We start from the raw sequence: 22,593 nt of genomic DNA on the forward strand, positions 1-22,593 counted from the left end.
TGCCGTAGGGGACCGCACCGCCACTTCCCAGCAAATTAGGGACACTGTTGCTCCTGGGGTATCGGCGAGGACCATTCGCAACCGTCTCCATGAAGCTGGGCTACGGTCCCGCACACCGTTAGGCCGTCTTCTGCTCATGCCCCAACATTGTGCAGCCTGCCTCCAGTGGTGTCGCGACAGGCGTGAATGGAGGGACGAATGGAGACGTGTCGTCTTCAGCGATGAGAGTCGCTTCTGCCTTGGTGCCAATGATGGTCATATGCGTGTTTGGCGCCGTGCAGGTGAGCGCCACAATCAGGACTGCATACGACCGAGGCACACAGGGCCAACACCCGGCATCATGGTGTGGGGAGCGATCTCCTACACTGGCCGTACACTGCTGGTGATCGTCGAGGGGACACTGAATAGTGCACGGTACATCCAAACCGTCATCGAACCCATAGTTCTACCATTCCTAGACCGGCAAGGGAACTTGCTGTTCCAACAGGACAATGCACGTCCGCATGTATCCCGTGCCACCCAACGTGCTCTACAAGGTGTAAGTCAACTACCCTGGCCAGCAAGATCTCCGGATCTGTCCCCCATTGAGCATGTTTGGGACTGGATGAAGCGTCGTCTCATGCGACCTGCACGTCCAGCACGAACGCTGGTCCAACTGAGGCGCCAGGTGGAAATGGCATGGCAAGCCGTTCCACAGGACTACATCCAGCATCTCTACGATCGTCTCCATGGGAGAATAGCAGCCTGCATTGCTGCGAAAGGTGGATATACACTGTACTAGTGCCGACATTGTGCATGCTCTGTTGCCTGTGTCTATGTGCCTGTGGTTCTGTCAGTGGGATCATGTGATGTATCTGACCCCAGGAATGTGTCAATAAAGTTTCCCCTTCCTGGGACAATGAATTCACGGTGTTCTTATTTCAATTTCCAGGAGTGTATAAGGGCATACAAGCAGCCCACTAGCAGTCATGACACTTGAAAATGACTGAGAAGTACTTGGTCAGAACCTCATAGCATTTAGGCACTTGATGTGGGCCGGCCGGAGTGGCTGAGCGGTTCTAGGCACTTCAGTCTGGAACCGCGCGACAGCTACGGTCGCAGGTTCGAATCCTGCCTCGGGCATGGATGTGTGTGATGTCCTTAGGTTAGTTAGGTTTAAGTAGTTCTAAGTTCTAGGGGACTGATGACCTCAGTGTTAAGTCCCATAGTGCTCAGAGACATTTGAACCCTTTTTTGAACTTGATGTGGCTGGAAGCCCGACAAAATTTTATTCAATTTTACCACAGTAAGGCTCTTAATTCTTGTACAAAATGAGTAAATTTCTCCATTTGGATTCTTTTTTGTCCCTTCAAGGCTTTCAGTTGCATGAATCATCAAATTTTACTTAGAAAGGCAGAGAGCTTTATTGGATTACATGGAAAAGTGTAAAGTTACTTGAATCATATACATAAGATAGGAAGTGAAAATTTGTTCTGAACAATTTAGGAAGGAAAATGGTCTCATATCATAGCAATAACATTAGCTGTGAGATCCCACAAGGTTTTTTATATTTACAAATGATCTCCCAATATGCTAAAGTCTATAGACCCACTTCATTCTCTTTGCTGATCACACAGTTATTTTGATTGAGAGACCACAAAACAGCAGCAAAGAGAGCTCAGTTGACATAATGTTTGAAGAGTTCCTCTAATGGCTTACTGCAAATTGTATGGCACTTTATAATGAAACTCCCAATTCAAACACAGTTCATCATGTCACATAGATTACAGGAAACCATAATAATAAAATGTGGGGATAACCCATTAAAGCCCATACAATCCTCTAAATTCCTGAACCTGGTAACAGTAAGTTAAATTGCCTTGTACATGTTTCTGACTTGTGTAAAAGAATGAGGTCCAAAAAATTGTTTTCATTAGCAAGTGAATTCACTCAATAGTGTTTTGCAGCTATATATTCTTTGGCAACAACCTTCATAAAAAAAATAAGTTACCATACAAAATAGAGTGATCAGAATCATGCAAGAAGCTCACTTAAGGAATTCAATGCAAGAAATCATTTAAATCAAACACTATCTGACACTCCAGTAACTTTTTTTCTTTTATTCTTTGTTACTGGTAATTTTACAGTGCACAAAATAAACAACATATGGAGTGTAGTCGTATATGGAATTGAAACACGGATGATAAATAGTTTAGAGAAGAAGAGAACAAAAGTTTTTGAAATGTGATGCTGCAGAAGAATGCTGAAGATCAGATGTGTAGATCATGTAATTAATGAGGAGGTACTGAATAAAATTGGGGAGAAAAGAAATTTGTGGCTTTACATGACTACAAGAAGGGATCAGTTTTAGGACATATTCTGAGACATCAAGGGATCACCAATTTAGTACTGGAGAGAATTGAGGGGGGCAAAATTATGGAGGGAGACAAGAGATGAATACAGTAAGCAGATTTAAAAGGATGGAGGTTGCAGTAGCTACTCAGATGCTTACTAAGGATAGAGTAGCATGGAGAGCTGCATCAAACCAAACTTCAGACTGAAGACCCCCAAGAACAACATATCACAATCATTACACTAGAAATAAGTGTCACTTGTACAGATCTGTAAAAACATTCAGCTAGAATGGAATTCTCTACTCCGTTACAAAGATATTATGATGCTCTGCCTGTCAATATTAAATCTACTAAAAGTGATCTACATTAATTTCAAAAATAGCTTGAAATATGTTTTGATTCAACACCTAAATTTTATGACAATATAGAGGGTGGGGCATATAAAAGTGGCCAGGATGAGTGGATATGACTGGACGTTAATGTATGCATATAACCACACCCATGACATGCACAGCACATGTATGCCTGCCACGTGATCCAGACTGAAACTTGGAGCACATTTACACAATCTTCATGCCTGACAGAGTTGTTAGCAGAGACCAGTCAATTCATGGCCCTAGTTGGCCACCCAGGGCACCTGATCTATAAATATACGATTACTCTGTGTGAAGAGCCCTCAAGTCTAAGATGTGTCACAACAACTCTCATAGTGATCAAGAACTGCAGCAGAACATTTCAGATGAGACTGCAGCAATTCCAGCACTCCAGCTTTGATCTGCCTTCAGCAGCTTGCTGAGCAGGGCCCAGAAGTGCCAAGAGATGAATGGTGGTCACTTTCCACATCTGCAATAGGTAGACTAGTACTGTATTTCCTTTTCTCTACTATGTTGCTCTGTTCTCCAGGACATTTTTATATGCCCCACCCTGCACAATCTGTGTGAACTACAAAGTAATGCACTGCAAGACAATTAAAAAAACACTGAATAGTCTGAGAGTGTATATAGCAGATAATGAGTCACCAAGCAAAAACTGCATCACAAGCTGGAAGCATCCTAGGACAAGAGTTTTCTGTGCCACACACCTCTTTGCCACAGTGCTTGAACTTTTACTCAAAAAGTATTCTACAGGAAGCCCTTCCAACCCAACACACTTCCTGCACCAGCGCCAAGCTTTCCACATGAGTGCAGTTATTACATGTTCCTTAGTCTTTAAAGTTATTAATTTACTACATCTTAACAGCTTGCTGTAATGCTATGAGATAGGTGCATGAACGGAGAAGACATTAAAGGAGAGTTGGTTTTATGTGCCTCTTAAGGAAACAATATTGCAGGGTTCCCTTGACACCTATGGAGAACTATTTGACATAGGACTGACATGACATTTTGGAACTTGAACGGTTTAGCACTGCCTCACCATGGTCTTCCTGATTCTGGAATATTTACTTCATGGAGTTTGTTATGATATTGTAAGTGCAGTGTGATATGACTGCTTTGTAAACTGGGTAAACTGCTGTGGCACCTTGCAAGCAGCTGTTAGAGACAGAATACGAATATTGTTAGATCAGCTCACCAACGGAGCCCTAGTTCATTATTGTGTCATGCAATTACTTTAGTTATTGTGCTAGATTAGTTACTACATTCTTAATATGTAAACTATATATAGCTTCTTCCTTCTTCATTTTTGTTAGATTACACTCACTCATGTTACCCTCGTAAGCCCAGTTATTTTTGTATTCCACAGTTCTTCAATTCCTGTATTAAATCAGTCACATTTGATGCACCACAAGAATGTTAAAGACTTACTTTCATGTCGTCCAGAGAGACTGCATCCACTGATCTTTCCAACGAACAGTGGGCACTCATGGTGTGTGGGCACTCATGATGTGTACTGGTATACCAACTGGTTCCACATTCCTTTGTTCATAGACATTTTTGTAAGTTTGTGCAACTGATTGTGCCTTGTTAATATTCCAGTAAAGGAACTATTCTAATCTGGACATTCTTTCATGACATGTCTTCACAGTGTAACTTTCCTTTTACCCTGCTTTCCTAGCAATACTATTATCTATCCATGTTGTGTTCAGTGAGGAACAAATCCCACAGTATCAAACATTATGGGACTCCACATTCTGTGTTTAGTATTAATCCTGTGTTGCAGTTTGTAAATGTGATATTATAATTTCTGTTATCATGGAAAGGCTCAATCAATAGTAGAAGTAGAAGTAGAAGCATGCCTTGAATGTCATAATATTTTAGTTTGCTAAGTAGAATTTGATGATCCACACAATATAATGCATTTACAAATTCACTGAATATAAAAACAGGATAATATGTACAAATCTGGAAACAACATCTCTGGATTATGAAATTGTTGTTTACATCCTCAGCACTTTACTGCTTAGATTTCATTTGGCTTTCTCTAAAGAGAACACTTCACAAAAGACAGACTGACGTGCACCAAGCAAATGAATCAGTCTTCTAGTGAAGATACACACGTTTAATGGAATGAACATTAAAAAACTGAGCTTTGTTAAGCAAGTAGTGAAGCTAGGTCTGCTTGTAATTTCTACAGTAAAAAAAAGAAAGAAACTAGTCAAAACAGACTGGAATGGAATACAGTATGAGTGTGATGAAAGTTAAATGGAGAGAAGCAAAGGATGTAGCCACGTAAATTGACGGTAGATATACCAGGGAAATTCTTTGCTGGATTTCAAGAGAAAAGAAAAATTCAAGAAGAGAACCCAGTGGAAAATGGGTACATAATGATAATGATGATGATAATAATAATAATAATAATAATAATAAACCAACACCCACCCATCCAGGAACAATGCAAAACATTTATTCTAATGCATGAAAAGATTTGAAGAGGCCCTTTATCCTGCTTTAGATGACAAATGATGATGATGATTATATTAACAACTGCTGAATCAATGTTTTGTTTATTGAGTGCTGTTAGTATAGATTTTGCTGAAACTGAGTCAATGAATGTATGAAGTTCAGACAAAGTGATAATGCATATTGATTACTCCATTCTACAATTTTGTTCACAAGGTATTCATTTTTCAATTCAGCTTGCTCTTTCAATTGATTAAAATCCAATCTTTTTTTTATCTATGGTGATAATTCCAGTGAATATTTTGTAGATTGTGGGCAGGAGACTTTCCTTTTTATACTTTTGTAAATAAATGATTAAATATAATTTCACATTTAGGAAACAATTATCCTCTTCCGATATTTTGTAACAATTTTGCAACTTCCTTTAGTGTTCCTTTGCTTCCAGATTCCACAATTCCTGTCAATTTTTTTAATCCCTAGTCAGGAATTACATTTGAAACATATCAGTGTTTTTATCCACATCTTAAACAATTCTAATGTGTAAAGAAATGCTGAAATAAATGTATAGTTTTCTTCAGTTGTTTATAACTGTTCCATCTGCCTTTTTAAAAGATAAAATACAGAGTACACCCCAAAGTAAGTTACTCTTACATTTTATTCACTCTAGTACTGTTTTCAATTGTTTTTCTTACCAATTCGCATTGGGCCTTCTCACACTTTCTCAACTGTTCTCAAATTAGTTTTGTTTAATTCAACATACAGTATTGTGTATTATTTCATGGAAACACTTATCATCTCTTTAATAAGTGCCTTACTGCATTTGATATTTTCGTTTGCTTTCTTTGTAGCCTATCTGCACCATCGTTTGCTATTTGAATAAGTGTGTTTATTTTGTATGATGGTGAATTTGTTGCTTAGTTTAATTTTTGATATATAATTATTCTTTCAGTCCTTGCCAAGTTCACTTTCTATTGGTTTTCTTCTCAAAGAAGAAGTTACAGAGAAGCATGATGTTCTTCTCAGCAAATTCTACTAATATATGATGTCCATCATTTATAATACTTGTATGTATCTAAATATATCCAGTCAATAATTATTTTATGGTTTTGTTCTTTTTTGGTTTAAAGTTCCAAATTATCATCTTGTGGTGGAATTTGCAGTAATTTATATGGTTCTGTAACTCTCTGAAGAGCGCTTCCACTTCCCTGTCAGAAAGTGATCACGTTGGTTCATAGACCTGAATAATTTTGATAGAATATCTTTATCTATTGTTTATTTTTAAATGAGTCTTGAAATTCTTTGTGCAATATGTATTTCATATTCTGTTTACAGTGAAGCTTACACTTTCATTTCTGCTCTGTTGTTATCTAATAAGAGATATGACCTGTTGACTTGAATTCCCTTATGTTTTCATTATTTTACTACACTTCCATTAACTATCCCATATCCCTTTTAATCCTTCCTTCTATGTCCACTAACCTATCTTTGTATCCAAACATCCTGCAATTTATTGATCCAAAACACAAGAGTTGTAGATGAATTTGGCAAGCTGTCTATAGCATCCCTATTAAGCCAAACTTCAAGTAGAAAGGTAGAGCCACAGATGTAGCTCCACCGGCTCCACGCATTTATGTCATTCCCTAAATTCCTACAATTCTCTACTTCCATTGTTCTTTCATCATAACCACACATTTTCAGAAACTCACTAATAGCCATGGTAAACAAGATGTCAGGTTTCAAATATTTTTATCACATGTGAGAACAATGCTAAACCTTTGCAGAGTTGTCATCACAGTGGTTTTAGCCAAGGTCTGATAGGTTTTAAAATTTAAGAGGCTGGGACAAACATGACCAGTTCATATGCTGACAATGTGCCAGCAAGGGTTCAAGTCAATATTGTTATTTGGCAGTCAGTCAGTCTTTATGAAAATTGTAACTCATTTAGTCCAGAGGGCAGCAGACTTGAAACCCCCATGCTGTCTACAATACAGGTTGGTGAGCAGAAAAACCTTGTTTGTTTCCTGTAAAATGACCCATCTTGGTTGTTAACCTATGGGAACTGATAGCTGCATAACACGCATAAATGGACTGGAAATTAGGATGAAGTCTGGTTAGTCTCTTAATCATCAATAAGACATAACTATGGGCTTTACCAACAGTTCTTAGTCAATTCTGTGCAGTTTCGGGGCTGCAGATGGATGAAATTGACTTTTTGCTGCGATATTTCAGCTGATAAAGATTCAGCCATCTTCATGAGAGTGTTTTATATATTTCAGCTGAAAATCATGTAGCCATCTTCAGGTGAGTATTTTAAATCATAAAACATTCACCTAATGATGGCTAAAAGGTTGTCAGCCAAAATATCGAGGCAAGAAATCAGTGCCATCTGGCTGCAATCCTGAATCTTCATGAACTACTCTGTATACCAGGAAAACTTCATTTCTTTGTGGAATCACATTTCCGAAAACAAATGTATACCATTATTCCTCAACAGACCTGTGAATTGTATTAGAGATGCTAAGGATTATAAAATGTGACTGTGCATTGTTTATCTAATAAATGAGAGAATGACTGTGTATATATTAAAAAATGGATAGTGAAACACATTTTACATGTAATTTGTAGATGATATGAATGACAAAAATGTATATTAATAACTATTAGGAAAAGCTGATAAAGTGGATCAGAGTAAAAATGTGTAACATTGTACATTTATTACACTGATAGTTTTAAAAAAATGCAGGAAATTAAATTCTGGGAGGGAAAAAAAATCATAAAAATACATTAGCAACTGGACTGTAGCATTCTGAGAACACTGTGCAGAAGGATAAAAGTAATGTCAGAAAATTTTTATTCCAATAATCCGCCTGCAGTCACAAATAATTAATGTGGCTGTCTCACAAAATTTCTGTAGAAAGCACAAAGAAAGACAGTGATATATTTCATTAACAGTTGTAGAGAGTACAGAAATGCTGGTAATATGGTGAAATATTTTAAACAAAGGCCAAAGAAACAAGTGCAAAAGAAAAACATTGAGCATTTTCACCATACGCAGCCTAGGCAGTTTGTAACAAAAGAAACTGAGATGGCAATGATGAAAGAAGAAGCAACTACAGTTAAAATTTGCATAGTTATAAGACACACACACACACACACACACACACACACACACACACAATTTATGAACAGAACTAAAGAAATTTTGTGATAAGTTATCATCATCACCAGTCCACTGAAAATTTGCAAAAACAAATTAGATTTCAATTAAAGAGAATGACATTTTGTCCTGTTATGTTATACATACATGACTTTGGTAAACAGTGATTTGCATAAATTAATGTAGTTGGACAGAAGGTCTTATCCAGCACAAAAGGTGAACACCAAGTTTGGTATACTAAACAGACATATATCGCAAAATTCCCATAACTGGAATAATTTCTGAAAGTAGCCAGTTTCTAATATTAATGACAGAGTGTGACTGATTTTTTTCTTCTTTATAGATGCATAAAAATATGCTATTTGTGCTTGTGACACACTTAAAGTCTGTCTGTTACTTGCTATTATTTCTCTAACTAATCATTCATCATCCCACAGATACTGAATTTTCTTACTTTTCACTGATTGATTCACTTACTGACCATCTTATATAGATCCCATAATGAAAGAGAGGCTTTAAACGTGTGCAGTAACTCCAGGTATAAACTAACAGAAAGCAGTAGATGCCACTGTACTAGCAGTACCTCAACTGCTATTATTTCAGAAACAAACAGAAAGTTAAGAATGCCATTGTTACTGCAGTTACAAACAATATTTTCAAGCTAAAAGTGTATATTAGACATCTCTTTAAGTATCAGTAACAGTTATACAAGTACAGAAATTATTTCCATCATGAACAACTGTACAAACTCAGAAATTGCTTTGTGGAAACTTGCTACTATGAATACAGATCAGAACTCACATTTGTGGAGAGACAACACAGATATATGAAACAAATCATAATGTAGATGGTAATTTATTAAGCTGTAAAGGAGACCACTCACTGAATAGTAGGAGCATTGAGTCATTAACAGCCACAAAAAGTTTTCATTCTTTTTTGTACGTCTTTCAAAGAATCAACCCATTTGGTGAGTCCTTTACTCCTAAATTATTCACTGTCTGCCAGATCCTTCCATGCCATATTCAAAATGCAGAATGATTTATGTCAAATAGTAGCAAATGGTATAGTTAGCTTTTAATAAGAAATGACATCCAGTGAATATTAACATTTTCACACATTCCAGATTTATTCATTTCCTTACACACCAATAGTGTCTCTTAAAGCTACAGCTCTTAATTAAATTTAATTTTTAATTCTTTGCTGAAAGAAGACCCCCCTCAAATGTCAAATGAGGTGACAATTTAATTTATTAAAAGACAGATAGATAGATAGATAGAGAGAGAGAGAGAGAGAGAGAGAGAGAGAGAGAGAGAGAGAGAGAGCGAGAGAAAGAGAGGGGGGGGGGAGGACGGAGAATGGGGTGAGGGGAGGTTGTTGGAGAAAGAGGAGGACGAGGAGGAGGCGGAAGAGGAGAAAGAACAAAGGGTTAAGATGTTTTATAAATAACAAGATAAGTAGAAAGGTACCTGTTGCTGAAAGCTGAGATGTTGAGCTGCTCTTCTTGTTCAGGCCTGAAAACTGGCTCCCAGAACTGCTGCCTTTGCTTCCTCCACTACTGCTGCCCCGGTCACCAGTTGATGCAGGTTTTCGGCGTGTATTATCCAAACCATGCAGTTGTCCAACAGCTGTGTCACTCAGACTACCATCTGCTGGCATTAAAGAGATATTCAAATAGATCAAATAATATTTCACATTATGCAGTGACAACACAGTAGGTTACCATATCAATAATTTTTTTAATGGAAGGGAATATGTAAGTAGATCTTTAATAGGTCTTAGACCTCAATATACACACAGAAGTATAAGCACATCATTTGACTTTTGCTGTTCTTCAAACAATGACAGTAACAACAGACCAATTTCTAGAAACCTCAAAAGCATCTCACTATTTCTGTCAGTAGTTCAATTACATTTCAATTATTCTCTGTTCATCAAATTTCCTTTTTGTCTCACTTTCTACCTTAATATATATTGTTTTAACAAATATGTTAAATCTTCACTTTCTGCCACTAGAAGCTTTCTCAAAACTCCTGTTTTAGGCCAAAAAAAATATTGTTTCACCCATGTCCATTACACTTCACCCACACAAAAGACATAGTTGTGAAAAATATGTATGATCTGCTTCATGAAAGGCATATGCATTGGAAAATCTTTCCTATACTCAAATCTACATTTCAATATCTAGTTGAAAATGAAATATATTAGCCTCTCCCCTTATCAAGGACTTTGTCTGAAAGCAAATAATTTCAAAGAGCCTACTTTTAAATGTGCCTATCTGCCACTCAATGCCTCCTTGATGTTGTGAGCAGCAATCTATTCAGTGCATATTGTTATTCCATTCTGAACTTTCCATTGTTTGATATAATCTTTCGCAACTTCTGTGGAAGTATAATTTGAATTTTATGTTTTCAATGGCTTAAAAGTTAAAAGTGTGCTTCCTCGTGTCTGCTGAGTTGTTGTTTTAATTTTATCCACAATATTTTGATGACCAACCAAGTTGTCTTCTTCAGGTGCGGTAAGTTTTGCTGTTTGGATGCCAATCAAATGTGAACTATTGTCAGTCTCACACCACTATTTCTAGATGAGTTCAATTTCCTATGCCCACTATGCCCTTTGATGCTTTTTTGTTTTTCAGAGCTTTCATGACATATCAGTGTGAGCTTAGAAAAACAAAAAGCATCAAAGGGAGATCAGGTGCCAGGAATTGAATCTGACTATAAACAGCAGTGTGAGACAGGCGATTATTCACCATTTGGTTGGAGTCTGGCAGCAAGCATGCACAACAGGACCTGAAGAAGGTAACTGGGTTGATTGTCAAAATATTGTGCATAAAATGGAAACAACAACTTGTCAGGACAGCCAGGAGCACACTATTGAAGAATCTTGTGGAGAAAACCTGAGGTATCATGGTTTAAAATTTCTTTTTTATCATTTTTAAATTCATATAAAGCTTTCTGAAGGTGGCAGGGGTAAAATGCAGGGAGCAAAAGGCTATTTACAATTTGTGCAGAAACCAGATGGCAGTTATGAGTCGAGGGGCATGAAAGGGAAGAAGTGGTTGGGAAGGGAGTGAGACAGGGTTGTAGCCTATCCCCAATGTTATTAAATCTGTGTATTGAGCAAGCAGTAAAGGAAACAAAAGAAAAATTTGGAGTTGGAATTAAAATCCATGGAGAAGAAATAAAAACTTTGAGGTTCGCCGATGACATTGTAATTCTGTCAGAGATAGCAAAGGACCTGGAAGAGCAGCTGAACAGAATGGACAGTGTCTTGAAAGGGGCATATAAGATGAACATCAACAAAAGCAAAATGAGAATAATGGAATGTAGTCGAATTAAATCGGGTGATGCTGCGGGAATTAGATTAGGAAATGAGACGCTTAAAGTAGTAAATGAGTTCTGCTATTTGGGGAGCAAAATAACTTATGATAGTCAAAGTAGAGAGGATATAAAATGTAGACTGGCAATGGCAAGGAAAGCGTTTCTGAAGAAGAAAAATTAGTTAACATCGAGTATAGATTTAAGTGTCAGGAAGTCGTTTCTGAAAGTATTTGTATGGAGTGTAGCCATGTATGGAAGTGAAACATGGACGATAAATAGTATAGACAAGAAGAGAATAGAAGCTTTAGAAATGTGGTGCTACAGAAGAATGCTGAAGATTACATGGGTGGATCACATAACTAATGAGACGGTATTGAATAGAATTGGGGAGAAGAGAAATTTGTGGTACAACTCGACTAAAAGAAGGGATCGGTTGGTAGGGCATATTCTGAGGCATCAAGGGATCACCAATTTAGTATTGGAGGGCAGCGTGGAGGGTAAAAATCATAGAGAGAGAGACCAAGAACTGAATACACTACACAGATTCAGAAGGATGTAGGTTGCAGTAGGTACTGGGAGATGAAGAACCTTGCACAGGATAGAGTAGCATGGAGAGCTGCATCAAACCAGTCACTGGACTGAAGACCACAACAACAACAAAGCTTTGTATCTGTTATATAAAAATGCATGAAAAAAGCTACACAATAATTATTCAAACAATGAAATAAAAAAGTCAAAAGTCTGGATATAAAGGTTTCTTTTGTGGCAGATAACAACAACTTAGCTGAGAGTAAAAAATATAAATTCAGACAAACAAGCCAAAAAGAACAAAGGAACATCAAGGGTTTTAATATACCTTCTCTGTAGAGGCCACTAGAGATGAAATACCAGCTTGGATTCAGCAAATATAGGGAAGGTAAATGGTTGTGTCTTTTTAAAGGAAAAATCCAAGTTTTAAGGGAACCTCAGAAAAACATGGATGGCCTGATGAGGATTTTAATCACTATCCTCCTGAATGCAAGAGCAGTGTTTTCACCACAGGCCCTCTTCGTATGGCAGAGGAACCAGAGAGGGTGGAGATGAGTTAGTCAGAAACAAAATCATATCGAACAAGAAAAATACATGGACTGGGAGAAAAGCAACACTGAGATATGAGACCTTGAATTTAAATTGATAAAAGGTCACTTATGGTCTCAGTAACTTTTGTGTTGCATTCTGTAGTTTGTAAATGTTTGCATGGTGAATGATGGAAAGTGTACACAATGAATGATGAATCAGATGATTACACAAGATGTTTGCACCAACGTTCAATAAATACGGACATGGTGTGGTGTGTATCAAATTATATGGCAGCATAATGGAAGGTGTAATCCAGAATGTTGTCATATATAACAGAACACTCCACAAAATTTAAACTGTATTCTTGGGCTCATGAATAGCCACAACTTCAGAAGTCAGTACATTTTGAAAATATCTCACAATGTTTTCGCAATGAGCACTGAGTTACATCACAGATCAGTCCATCACTATGGTCTGTTTTCTTCCAGTCACTTTTGTTGGCTCAACTCACAACCAGACTGCAGCATTTCAACTTAACTTATACCTTGGGCTATGCTACAGATCATTCCATTGTCATAGTTAGTTTTGCTTCTGTCACATCCATTGGCTTTGCCAACTCACAACCAAATTATAAGCTCATACATTGCTTGATGGGAACTTGCTAGTATGAACACAAAATGGAACTCATGCTTGTGGAGAGACAATACACAAAGAAACCCTATCATATTCTGAGAATCATAGAATACATGAAATACAGACACAAACTCGTAACTAATGTACTATAATTCTTAATAGCCAGATAAATAATCACCACTCTCAAGTTATCCAAGTCAAGAACGAAAGTGATCAATTTGTATGTTCCACAGAAGTTAGTAATTAGACTCAGCAATTCGCATTGGATACTGGATACTATCATCTGATTGGCCATGCCATTGGAAAGAAACTGTGAATAGCAGCACACAGTGGAAGATCTGCTGACACCATAAGTGCACCTCAACCTACTCAGTAATATAGTCACACAGTTTGAAAACAAAAGTAAATGGGTTAAATCCAAAAGGAAGTACAAGAGCCTCTGTTTATCTGTTTGTTCCTGAAAAATATATTATCTAATCCATTGTAATTATGTGATGAGAAACTGTCTCTTTTACAAGAAACTTCATGGTATGTAACTTTGCATTCCCTGTATGTCATAACATTCCTTCAGGTCACATCACCATGTTATATCTATGCATTCAACAAGAATGGACATCTTATTTTCATCCTGACACAGTTCAACTGTTGGGAGGTCCCTGTGGACTGTGTGAAGGGAAGCAAGTGGAAAAGGGTAGGAAGGGGCCAGTTAATCATTGTTTCATCATTATATAAAATGTAAAGCAACTAATGGTACCCCTTACATAAATGGCAGCAATGAATGGGAAAGAACATCTTGTGTGTGGTGTGTGTACCCCAGGATGCATTATACATTTTGAAAATGCTATTCCAACAGACTTTAAAGGAACAAGGTGCTACCAATTGCAGATTAAGGCACACACTGAAATGAAGGTTGCCTCTCAAAGTTATCTGGGTCTACTTGAGTTTTTCCCACAACTGGCAGAGAGCATTGAGAAGACCAGCCTTGCTCAATGGATTCCAATGAAGTTCACAATTTGCAACATTGTCCCCAGAACTGATCATAGCCATCTGGCTCTGAACCAAGTAAAAGGCTTAAGCCAGAGACTTCATATCTTCTTTGACACTCTATGTTGTGATTTTCTGGTTTGTATCATAGGACTGATAATGGTGGGATCCCCCTAAATGGGTCAAGGGAGTACTACAAATTAGAGGTTGATATGCAGGTGGCTGACTTAGTGTGGAGTGCACACAAGAGCTTGTAGATTTAGGCAATTCTCTATTCACTTCAAATGTTGATAATTAGAGTGTAACACCCAAAGTCTCAGAGGGTCCAGGATACTTTGCACCACACACTATACAGTGAATTGCAGAGTATGTATGTAGATGTAGATGAAAGAAATGGCCCAACAGATAAAAAGATAAAAGTCCTAGTGACCTGTTATATCTTAACAACATTTTAATAGAATTTCTGTGCAGATACAGTAGTGCCTTGATTTTCAGTTTTGCATTCAATCATTAATTTGTTAGTCACTCATGTTAAAATATGACTGTACAGAGTTACTGATTTGTGTTCTGTGTTTCATGTGTTTTAATAAACCACCTATTTCAAGAATTACAGTTAATGTGCCTGCTAACCCCACTAACAAACAAACATATTATCAATTGCTGAAGCACTCACAACAAAATATCAGAGTTTGCAGCAGTTCAAAAAAGCAGTGCAACTAGTATAAAACTGTTTGCCACGAACTAGTTAAAGAAAGTTGGTTAAAACACAAAACTAACAACAGTCAGATATTTTAGAAAAATCTAGGCGTACACCTAAAGGATAGAAACTCATATCCATCAAGATAGCAATAGAAATTGCACTGAAATTGTTCGCTCAGGAATCAGTATCAAGGGCGGACCTAAACTTGTAATCGCAGCATTCTATCAACCAACAGACTCACCCTGAGATAGTAGGTAACTTTTTGTATGGACTTTAAACCACAGTATAGTGTGAATAGAAGTGTGCCAGATGGCTAGACAGAATACACTTTTCTGTCATCAGTCAATTTTGCTATGAACACGTAGACATTATAATAATGACTCTACCAGAGTACTGTAACTAAACAATGACTGATAGCTGAAAAATTGTTGTGACCTGAAGGTACAGGACGATTTCATGAAAAATAACACTTGGTGCATTATAGGTCACAATTCAAATACCCCAAGTGTTAGAGAATGTTATATCATGAACAATAAAACTGTACTAAATGACTGGAAGAAGCACAAATTACACCTATCTACAAAAGGAGTAGCAGAAGTGATCCATCACACCACCACTCAACACCTTTGACATCCACCTGTTGTAGAAACATAGATCATATTCTGAGCTCAGATATAATAAGGTATATCATGCGGAAAGACCAGCATGCATTCTTATGGCATTGAGCGAGTGAAACCCAACTTGCACTTTTCTCACATGATGCCCTAATAGTAATGGAGCATGGATCAAGGCTACCCGATGGATGTAGTATTTCTTGACTTTTGAAAAGTAAAAAGAGGTGGGAATTTAAGGAGATGGGACCTGGATAAACTGAAAGAACCAGAGGTTGTACAGAGTTTCAGGGAGAGCATAAGGGAGGAACTGACAGGAATGGGGGAAAGAAATACGGTAGAAGAAGAATGGGTAGCTCCGAGGGATGAAGTAGTGAAGGCAGCAGAGGATCAAATAGGTAAAAAGACGAGGACTAGTAGAAATCATTGGGTAACAGAAGAAATATTGAATTTAATTGATGAAAGGAGAAAATATAAAAATGCATTAAATGAAGCAGGCAAAAAGGAATACAAACGTCTCAAAAATGAGATCACCAGGAAATGCAAAATGGCTAAGCAGGCATGGCTGTAAGACAAATGTAAGGATGTAGAGGCTTATCTCACTCAGGGTAAGATAGATACGGCCTACAGGAAAATTAAAGAGACCTTTGGAGAAAAGAGAGCCACATGTATGAATATCAAAAGCACAGATGGAAACCCAGTTCTAAGCAAAGAAAGGAAAGCAGAAAGGTGGAAGGAGTATCTAGAGGGTCTATACAAGGGCGATGTACTTGAGGACAATATGGAAATGGAAGAGGATATAGATGAAGATGAAATGGGAGATACTATATTGTGTGAAGAGTTTGACAGAGCACTGAAAGACCTGAGTCAAAACAAGGCCCCGGGAGTAGACAACATTCCATTAGAACTACTGACGGCCTTGGGAGATCCAGTCCTCACAAAACTCTACCATCTGGTGAGCAAGATGTACGGGACAGGCAAAATACCCTCAGACTTCAAAAAGAATATAATAATTCCAATCCCAAAGAAAGCAGGTGTTGACAGATGTGAAAATTACCTAACTATCAGTTTAATAAGTCACAGCTGCAAAATATTAACGCGAATTATTTAGAGACGAATGGAAAAACTGGTAGAAGCTGACCTCCGGGAAGATCAGTTTGTAATCTGTAGAAATGTTAGAACACATGAGGCAATACTGACCCTATGACTTACCTTAGAAAATAGATTAAGTAAAGGCAAACCTACGTTTCTAGCATTTGTAGACTTAGAGAAAGCTTTTGACAATGTTGACTGGAATACTCTCTTTCAAATTCTAAAGGTGGCAGGGGTAAAATACAGGGACCGAAAGGCTATTTACAATTTGTACAGAAACCAGATGGCAATTATGAGAGTCAAGGGGCACGAAAGGGAAGCGTTGGTTGGGAAGGGAGTGAGAAAGGGTTGTAGCCTATCCCCAATGTTATTAAATCTGTGTATTGAGTAAGCAGTAAAGGAAACAAAAGAAAAATTTGGAGTTGGAATTAAAATCCATGGAGAAGAAATAAAAACTTTGAGGTTCGCCGATGACATTGTAATTCTGTCCGAGACAGCAAAGGACCTGGAAGAGCAGCTGAACAGAATGGATAGTGTCTTGAAAGGGGCATATAGGATGAACATCAACAAAAGCAAAATGAGAATAATGGAATGTAGTCGAATTAAATCGGGTGATGCTGCAGGAATTAGATTAGGAAATGAGACGCTTAAAGTAGTAAATGAGTTCTGCTATTTGGGGAGCACAATAACTGATGATGGTAGAAGTAGAGAGGATATATAATGTAGACTGGCAATGAAAAGGAAAGCGTTTCTGAAGAAGAGAAATTTGTTAACATCGAATATAGATTTAAGTGTCAGGAAGTCGTTTCTGAAAGTATTTGTATGGAGTGTAGCCATGTATGGAAGTGAAACATGGACAATAAATAGTTTAGACAAGAAGAGAATAGAAGCTTTCGAAATGTGGTGCTACAGAAGAATGTTGAAGATTAGGTGGGTAGATCACATAACTAATGAGGAAGTATTGAATAGAATTGGGGAGAAGAGAAGTTTGTGGCACAACTTGACTAGAAGAAAGGATCGGTTGGTAGGACATGTCCTGAGGCATCAAGGGATCACAAATTTAGCATTGTAGGGCAGTGTGGAGGGTAAGAATTGTATAGGGAGACCAAGAGATGAATACACTAAGCAGATTCAGAAGGATGTAGGTTGCAGTAGGTACTGGGAGATGAATGAGCTTGCACAGGATAGAGTAGCATGGAGAGCTGCATCAGACCAGTCTCAGGACTGAAGACCACAACAACAACATTGGCTCCATACCACATTAATGATTAGTAACATAAGTATGATTACTTAGGTATTAAACAAAATCTGTGACAGAACTGAGGATTTCTTTGTAGGGAGGATACAGAATGTTGAATGAACAGCCATCAACAGAAGTAGATGAAACTTCAGGGTGTACCTGGCAAATATGTTGGAACCCTTGTGGTTCATGTTATATATTAATGGTCTGGCAGACAATATTAATACTCACCTCAGAATTTTTGCAGATGGTGTATTCACATGTAATGAAGTATTATACCAAGAAAAAAAAAAAGCTGTAAAAATATCCCGTTGATCTTGATAAGACTTCAAAGTGCTAGCACAACTCTCACTCACTCACTCTCTCTCTCTCTCTCTCTCTCTCTCTCTCTCTTTCTCTCTCTCTATCAATCACTCCCTCTCTCAAACACACATAAATACCCACCCACCCTCTCCACACACACACACACACACACACACACACACACACACACACACACACTAAAGCTAGGGAGAAAAAAGGTATATGGCAGGAAGAGACAGAGAGCAAGAAAATTTCCATGTTGGTTTTCTGCAAGTTGTGGTAGAAAATATGAACTTCAGTTAAACTGAGTACAAGTAACAGATCATATTTCCTGGTATTAAATATTACAGTAATACTGATAAAAGCATATAATGTATCAACATAATTTTGTTTCAGCAATTCGTGAAGTAATTCTCTTGAGCAAAAATAATACAGCAAAGAATTATCTTTCCCACATCTTTCATTTATTTACTTCTTTTATATACTCTATGCTGAAATTATACTTTCATGGCAGAAATTAGAAAAACCTACTTCAAATAGTAATTAAAAAAGATTTTTGTAAGAATCTTTCATATTGTTAACCTCTCCTCATGAAACACAGCAATAAAGTTTAATCAGATACAGGGCCTTTATTTATTTCTAGATTTTTATAACTTTTTTCTAGCAATCAAATTACTATAAAAACGAATTTAATCTATTTTTGACAATATAATGGAATTGGATAGATGAAAAATCTACTCACTAAACTGCAACAGGAGAACATGCATATAAAAAAGGTTTTACTAACGCAAGCTTTTGGAGCCAGTGTCTCATTCTTTTGATAGAAGGGTAGAAGGGGAAGGAAGAAGGCTGAAGAGAAAAGAACTGGAAAGGTTTAGGAAAAAGGGGTAGAGTTCATAAGTCACCCCGAACTGCAGGTCTGGGGAGACCTACCAGATGGAATGAGAAGGAAAGACAGATGTTGAGAACTGCACTGGACAAGATTTCAAAACCTAAGAACTTTAAGGTGCAATACAAGGTAATATGCAAGACATAGATTACTGCTAAAAATCATGCATGAGTTCATAAGAGCGAAAAGCCAGGTGCATTGTATATAACAGAGGTGGGAGGGGAATGGTGAAATATAGACAGGTTAGAAAATGAAAGATGTAGGAAACTAAAATGGAATGAAGAAAGAAGTAGTTGCTATGAAGAAATGCTGGGATGGAAGAAATTAACGTAGATTAAGGCCAGGTGGGTGGTGAGAAACTAGAACTTGTTGCACTAGTTCCCACCTGTGGAGCTCTGAGAAAGTGATGTCTGGGGGGAAGGATCCAGATAGTGCGTGTGGGGAAACAGGCACTGAGGTCATGACTGTGCTCTGCAACAGGATCTTGTGTGTCGCTGGTATACACCCTCTCCCTATGTCCATTCATTCTAACTGGCAACTTGGTGGTAGTGATGGCAGTGTAATAGACCAAGCAGTGTTTACACAACAGCTGGTACATGGTTCACAGGTGGCTCACCCTTTCATAGTATATGTTCTGCCAGTTACAGGGCTTATATAGGTGGTGGTAGAATGGCGCATAGGGCCAGTCTTGCAGTGGGGACAGTCACAGGGACAGGAGATGTGTGCAGAAGGAGCATAGGGTATGACAAGGATACTGCAAAGATTGCGAGGGTGAGGAAAAGCTATTCTAGGTGTGGTGGGTAAAATCTCAGACAGAATGGATCTCGTTCCAGGGCATGATTTTAGGAACTCATGGCCTTGTCAAAGTAGCTAATTAATACATTCAAGACCAGGATGATACCAAGTCACCAGTGATGTGCTCTGAAGTTGTTTTTTTTAAGGGATCAGCAGTACCAGGATTGGATGTGATAGCCCAGGAAATCTGCTTTTTAACTAGGCTGGTGGGGTAATTACATGCAGCGAAGGCTGAGGTGGGAATGGTGGTGTATTGCTGTAAAGAGTCTGCATCTGAACAAATACATTTGCCTCAAATGCCAAGGCTGTATGGGAGGGAACGTTTGTCATGGAAAGGACGGTAACTGTCCAAATCTAAGTACTGTCATTTGTTAGTAGCTTTAATATGGACCCCTCGTGATGACTGGGTGTTGTGTGCTGTCCTTAGGTTAGTTAGGTTTAAGTAGTTCTAAGTTCTAGGGGACTGATGACCATAGTGCTCAGAGCCATTTTTTTTAATGTAGACAGAAGTGTGTAGCTGGCTTTCAGTGAGGATGAGATCACCATCAAGGAAAGTGGCACGGGATTTGGAATAGGATCATGTGAAATTTAACTAGGAATTTAGCCAGGAATTTTAACAGGTTGGCCTCACCTGATTCATCAATGTATCTGAACCAAACCTGGATGTGAAGGGTTATGAAAGCCCCTTCCAAGTGACCCATGAAAAGATTGGCATAGGAAGGAACTATACTGGTTCCCATGGCCGTTCCCTGATCTGTTTGTGTGTCTGCCCCTCAAAGATGAAGTAGTTGATGGTACGTATAAAGTTGACTAAGGTGAGCAGGAAGGATGTCACATGTTTCAAATAAGGTGGGTGCTAAAATTGGGAAAATATTCAGCAGCAGACAGACCATGTACATGGGGGATGTTAGTACAGAGGAAGGCGGCATCTGTGGTAACAAGCAAGGTGTATGGTGGAAGCAGGACAAGCATCGATTTCAAAATCATGCGGGAAACGGTTGGTGTTTTTAATATAGGAGGAAAGTCTTTGTACTACGTGTTGCAAGTGCAGATCAGCTAAAGCAGACATATGTTTGGTGGTTGCTTTGAAGCCAGCACCTATAGGATGGCCAGGATGACAGGGTTTGTGGATCTTAGGAATAAGGAGAAAAGGGGATGGGGTGGGGGGGAGTTGCATGGTTTGGACGAGGTAAGGAGTTCTATGAATCGAGGTGTTAGTCCTTGTGGGGCCTGAGGTTTTAAGGAGAGGGACTGCAGGTCAGCCTGAATCACAGGGAAAGGATTTTGAGGGCAAATGCTGTATGTAAAGCTGTCAGACAGGTGACATAGGCTTCACTAGCATACTCATGCCAGTCAAATACCACAGTGGTAGATCATTTATCTGATGGCAGGATAATGATGGAGTCATCAGCTTTTAGGGAACATAGAGTACTGCAGAGGACAGGTTAGGATCATGTTGCAGGGACCTGTTGAAGGGTTGTGAAGCAATACTGGATGTGAGGAGTTCTTGAAAGGCTTGTAAGGGATGGTTTTGAGGTAGGGGTTGTGGGTCGAGTTGGGATCATGTTATGAACTGTTTAAGGCAGTATTCAACATCAGGTTTGCTGTTGGAAAGGTTTTCAGATTGGCTTGCAATGTAATATTTCCAGTTGACATTACATGTGGAGGAAAGTAGGTGCTTCATTAAAGCAGTGTGATTAAATGCAGGTTTAGGAGTGAAGCTGAGACCCTTGGATAATACAGACCATTCAGGAGGGGAGAGTGCTTTAGACATGAGGTTGAGAACACTGTACTGTTGTGACTGGTTCTTTTGATTATGATTTATTATTGGTCTGGGAGGCAGTGGTGAAGGCTCTGAGATGTAGGGGATGTTGGTCAAGTTCAGTTTGTAGGAGAAGATTGATGGTTGATGGTGTGGCTATTTAGGGAGGTGCAGAGGGACAGGAAGTGAAACACACTGTTGAGGTAGTTTAGGAGAAGATGGGATAGCTTTCTGAGGTGAAATCTCGCATGTTGTTGCAGTTTGAAGTTGGCTTTGCAGTTAATGCCATCCAAGAAAACATGAGGGGCAGACAAACTACAGGATTTTGTAGAAGGTGAGAACTTTAGTGGAGTGGAAATTGGCAGATGAGACATATAGTTCAAAGATATGTTGGGTAAGTGCAAGAGATTGCGGTATTTCAAACTGTAAAAGAGCCTGATGCAGAGCAAGATTATATCCAGAAGCAGGGACTGTCAATGTTAGGCCTTTGTGAGTTACTCCAGGGAACAAGCAGGTTTCAAGAAACAGAATGTGGGACCTTAGTTTTGATAGTGTAAAAGCGAGTTTTCAATAAGTATGGATGTAATATGTGATGGGATTTATCATGGTAAGAGAGGACAGTTTGGAGTGTTAGAAAAAGTGGGAGTGGCACAAAAGTGAAGCAAGGGTCGGAAAAAAATAGAAAAACAGAAGAAAAGCAAGGAATAAATTAGGAAAAGTCAGAAAAATTCGCACAAAAATAGTGAGAACAGTCAATGGTAACAAAAGGTACTGAGTGGGCGAGAATTTTTCGCCAGAAAAGTGGTCTATATGACATAAAAAAATTATTGTAAAAGAAAAATTCGATAGGAAAAGTAATGAAAAGAGGCTAAACTTTA

The 22,593-nt window shown here is 38.3% G+C and overlaps 1 protein-coding gene across 1 annotated transcript in view; it reads right to left on the minus strand.

The window, feature by feature from the left end:
- Positions 1 to 22,593, minus strand: part of LOC126161827 (regulating synaptic membrane exocytosis protein 2) — a 1,269,779-nt gene that overhangs the window by 454,710 nt on the left and 792,476 nt on the right. Inside the window, 1 exon segment of the mRNA XM_049917929.1 lies at positions 9,794 to 9,976. Within this exon segment, the coding sequence (XP_049773886.1) occupies positions 9,794 to 9,976 (183 nt within the window).

Source organism: Schistocerca cancellata, chromosome 2 (assembly GCF_023864275.1).
Source record: "Schistocerca cancellata isolate TAMUIC-IGC-003103 chromosome 2, iqSchCanc2.1, whole genome shotgun sequence".
Classification (NCBI taxonomy): Eukaryota; Metazoa; Arthropoda; class Insecta; order Orthoptera; family Acrididae; genus Schistocerca; species Schistocerca cancellata.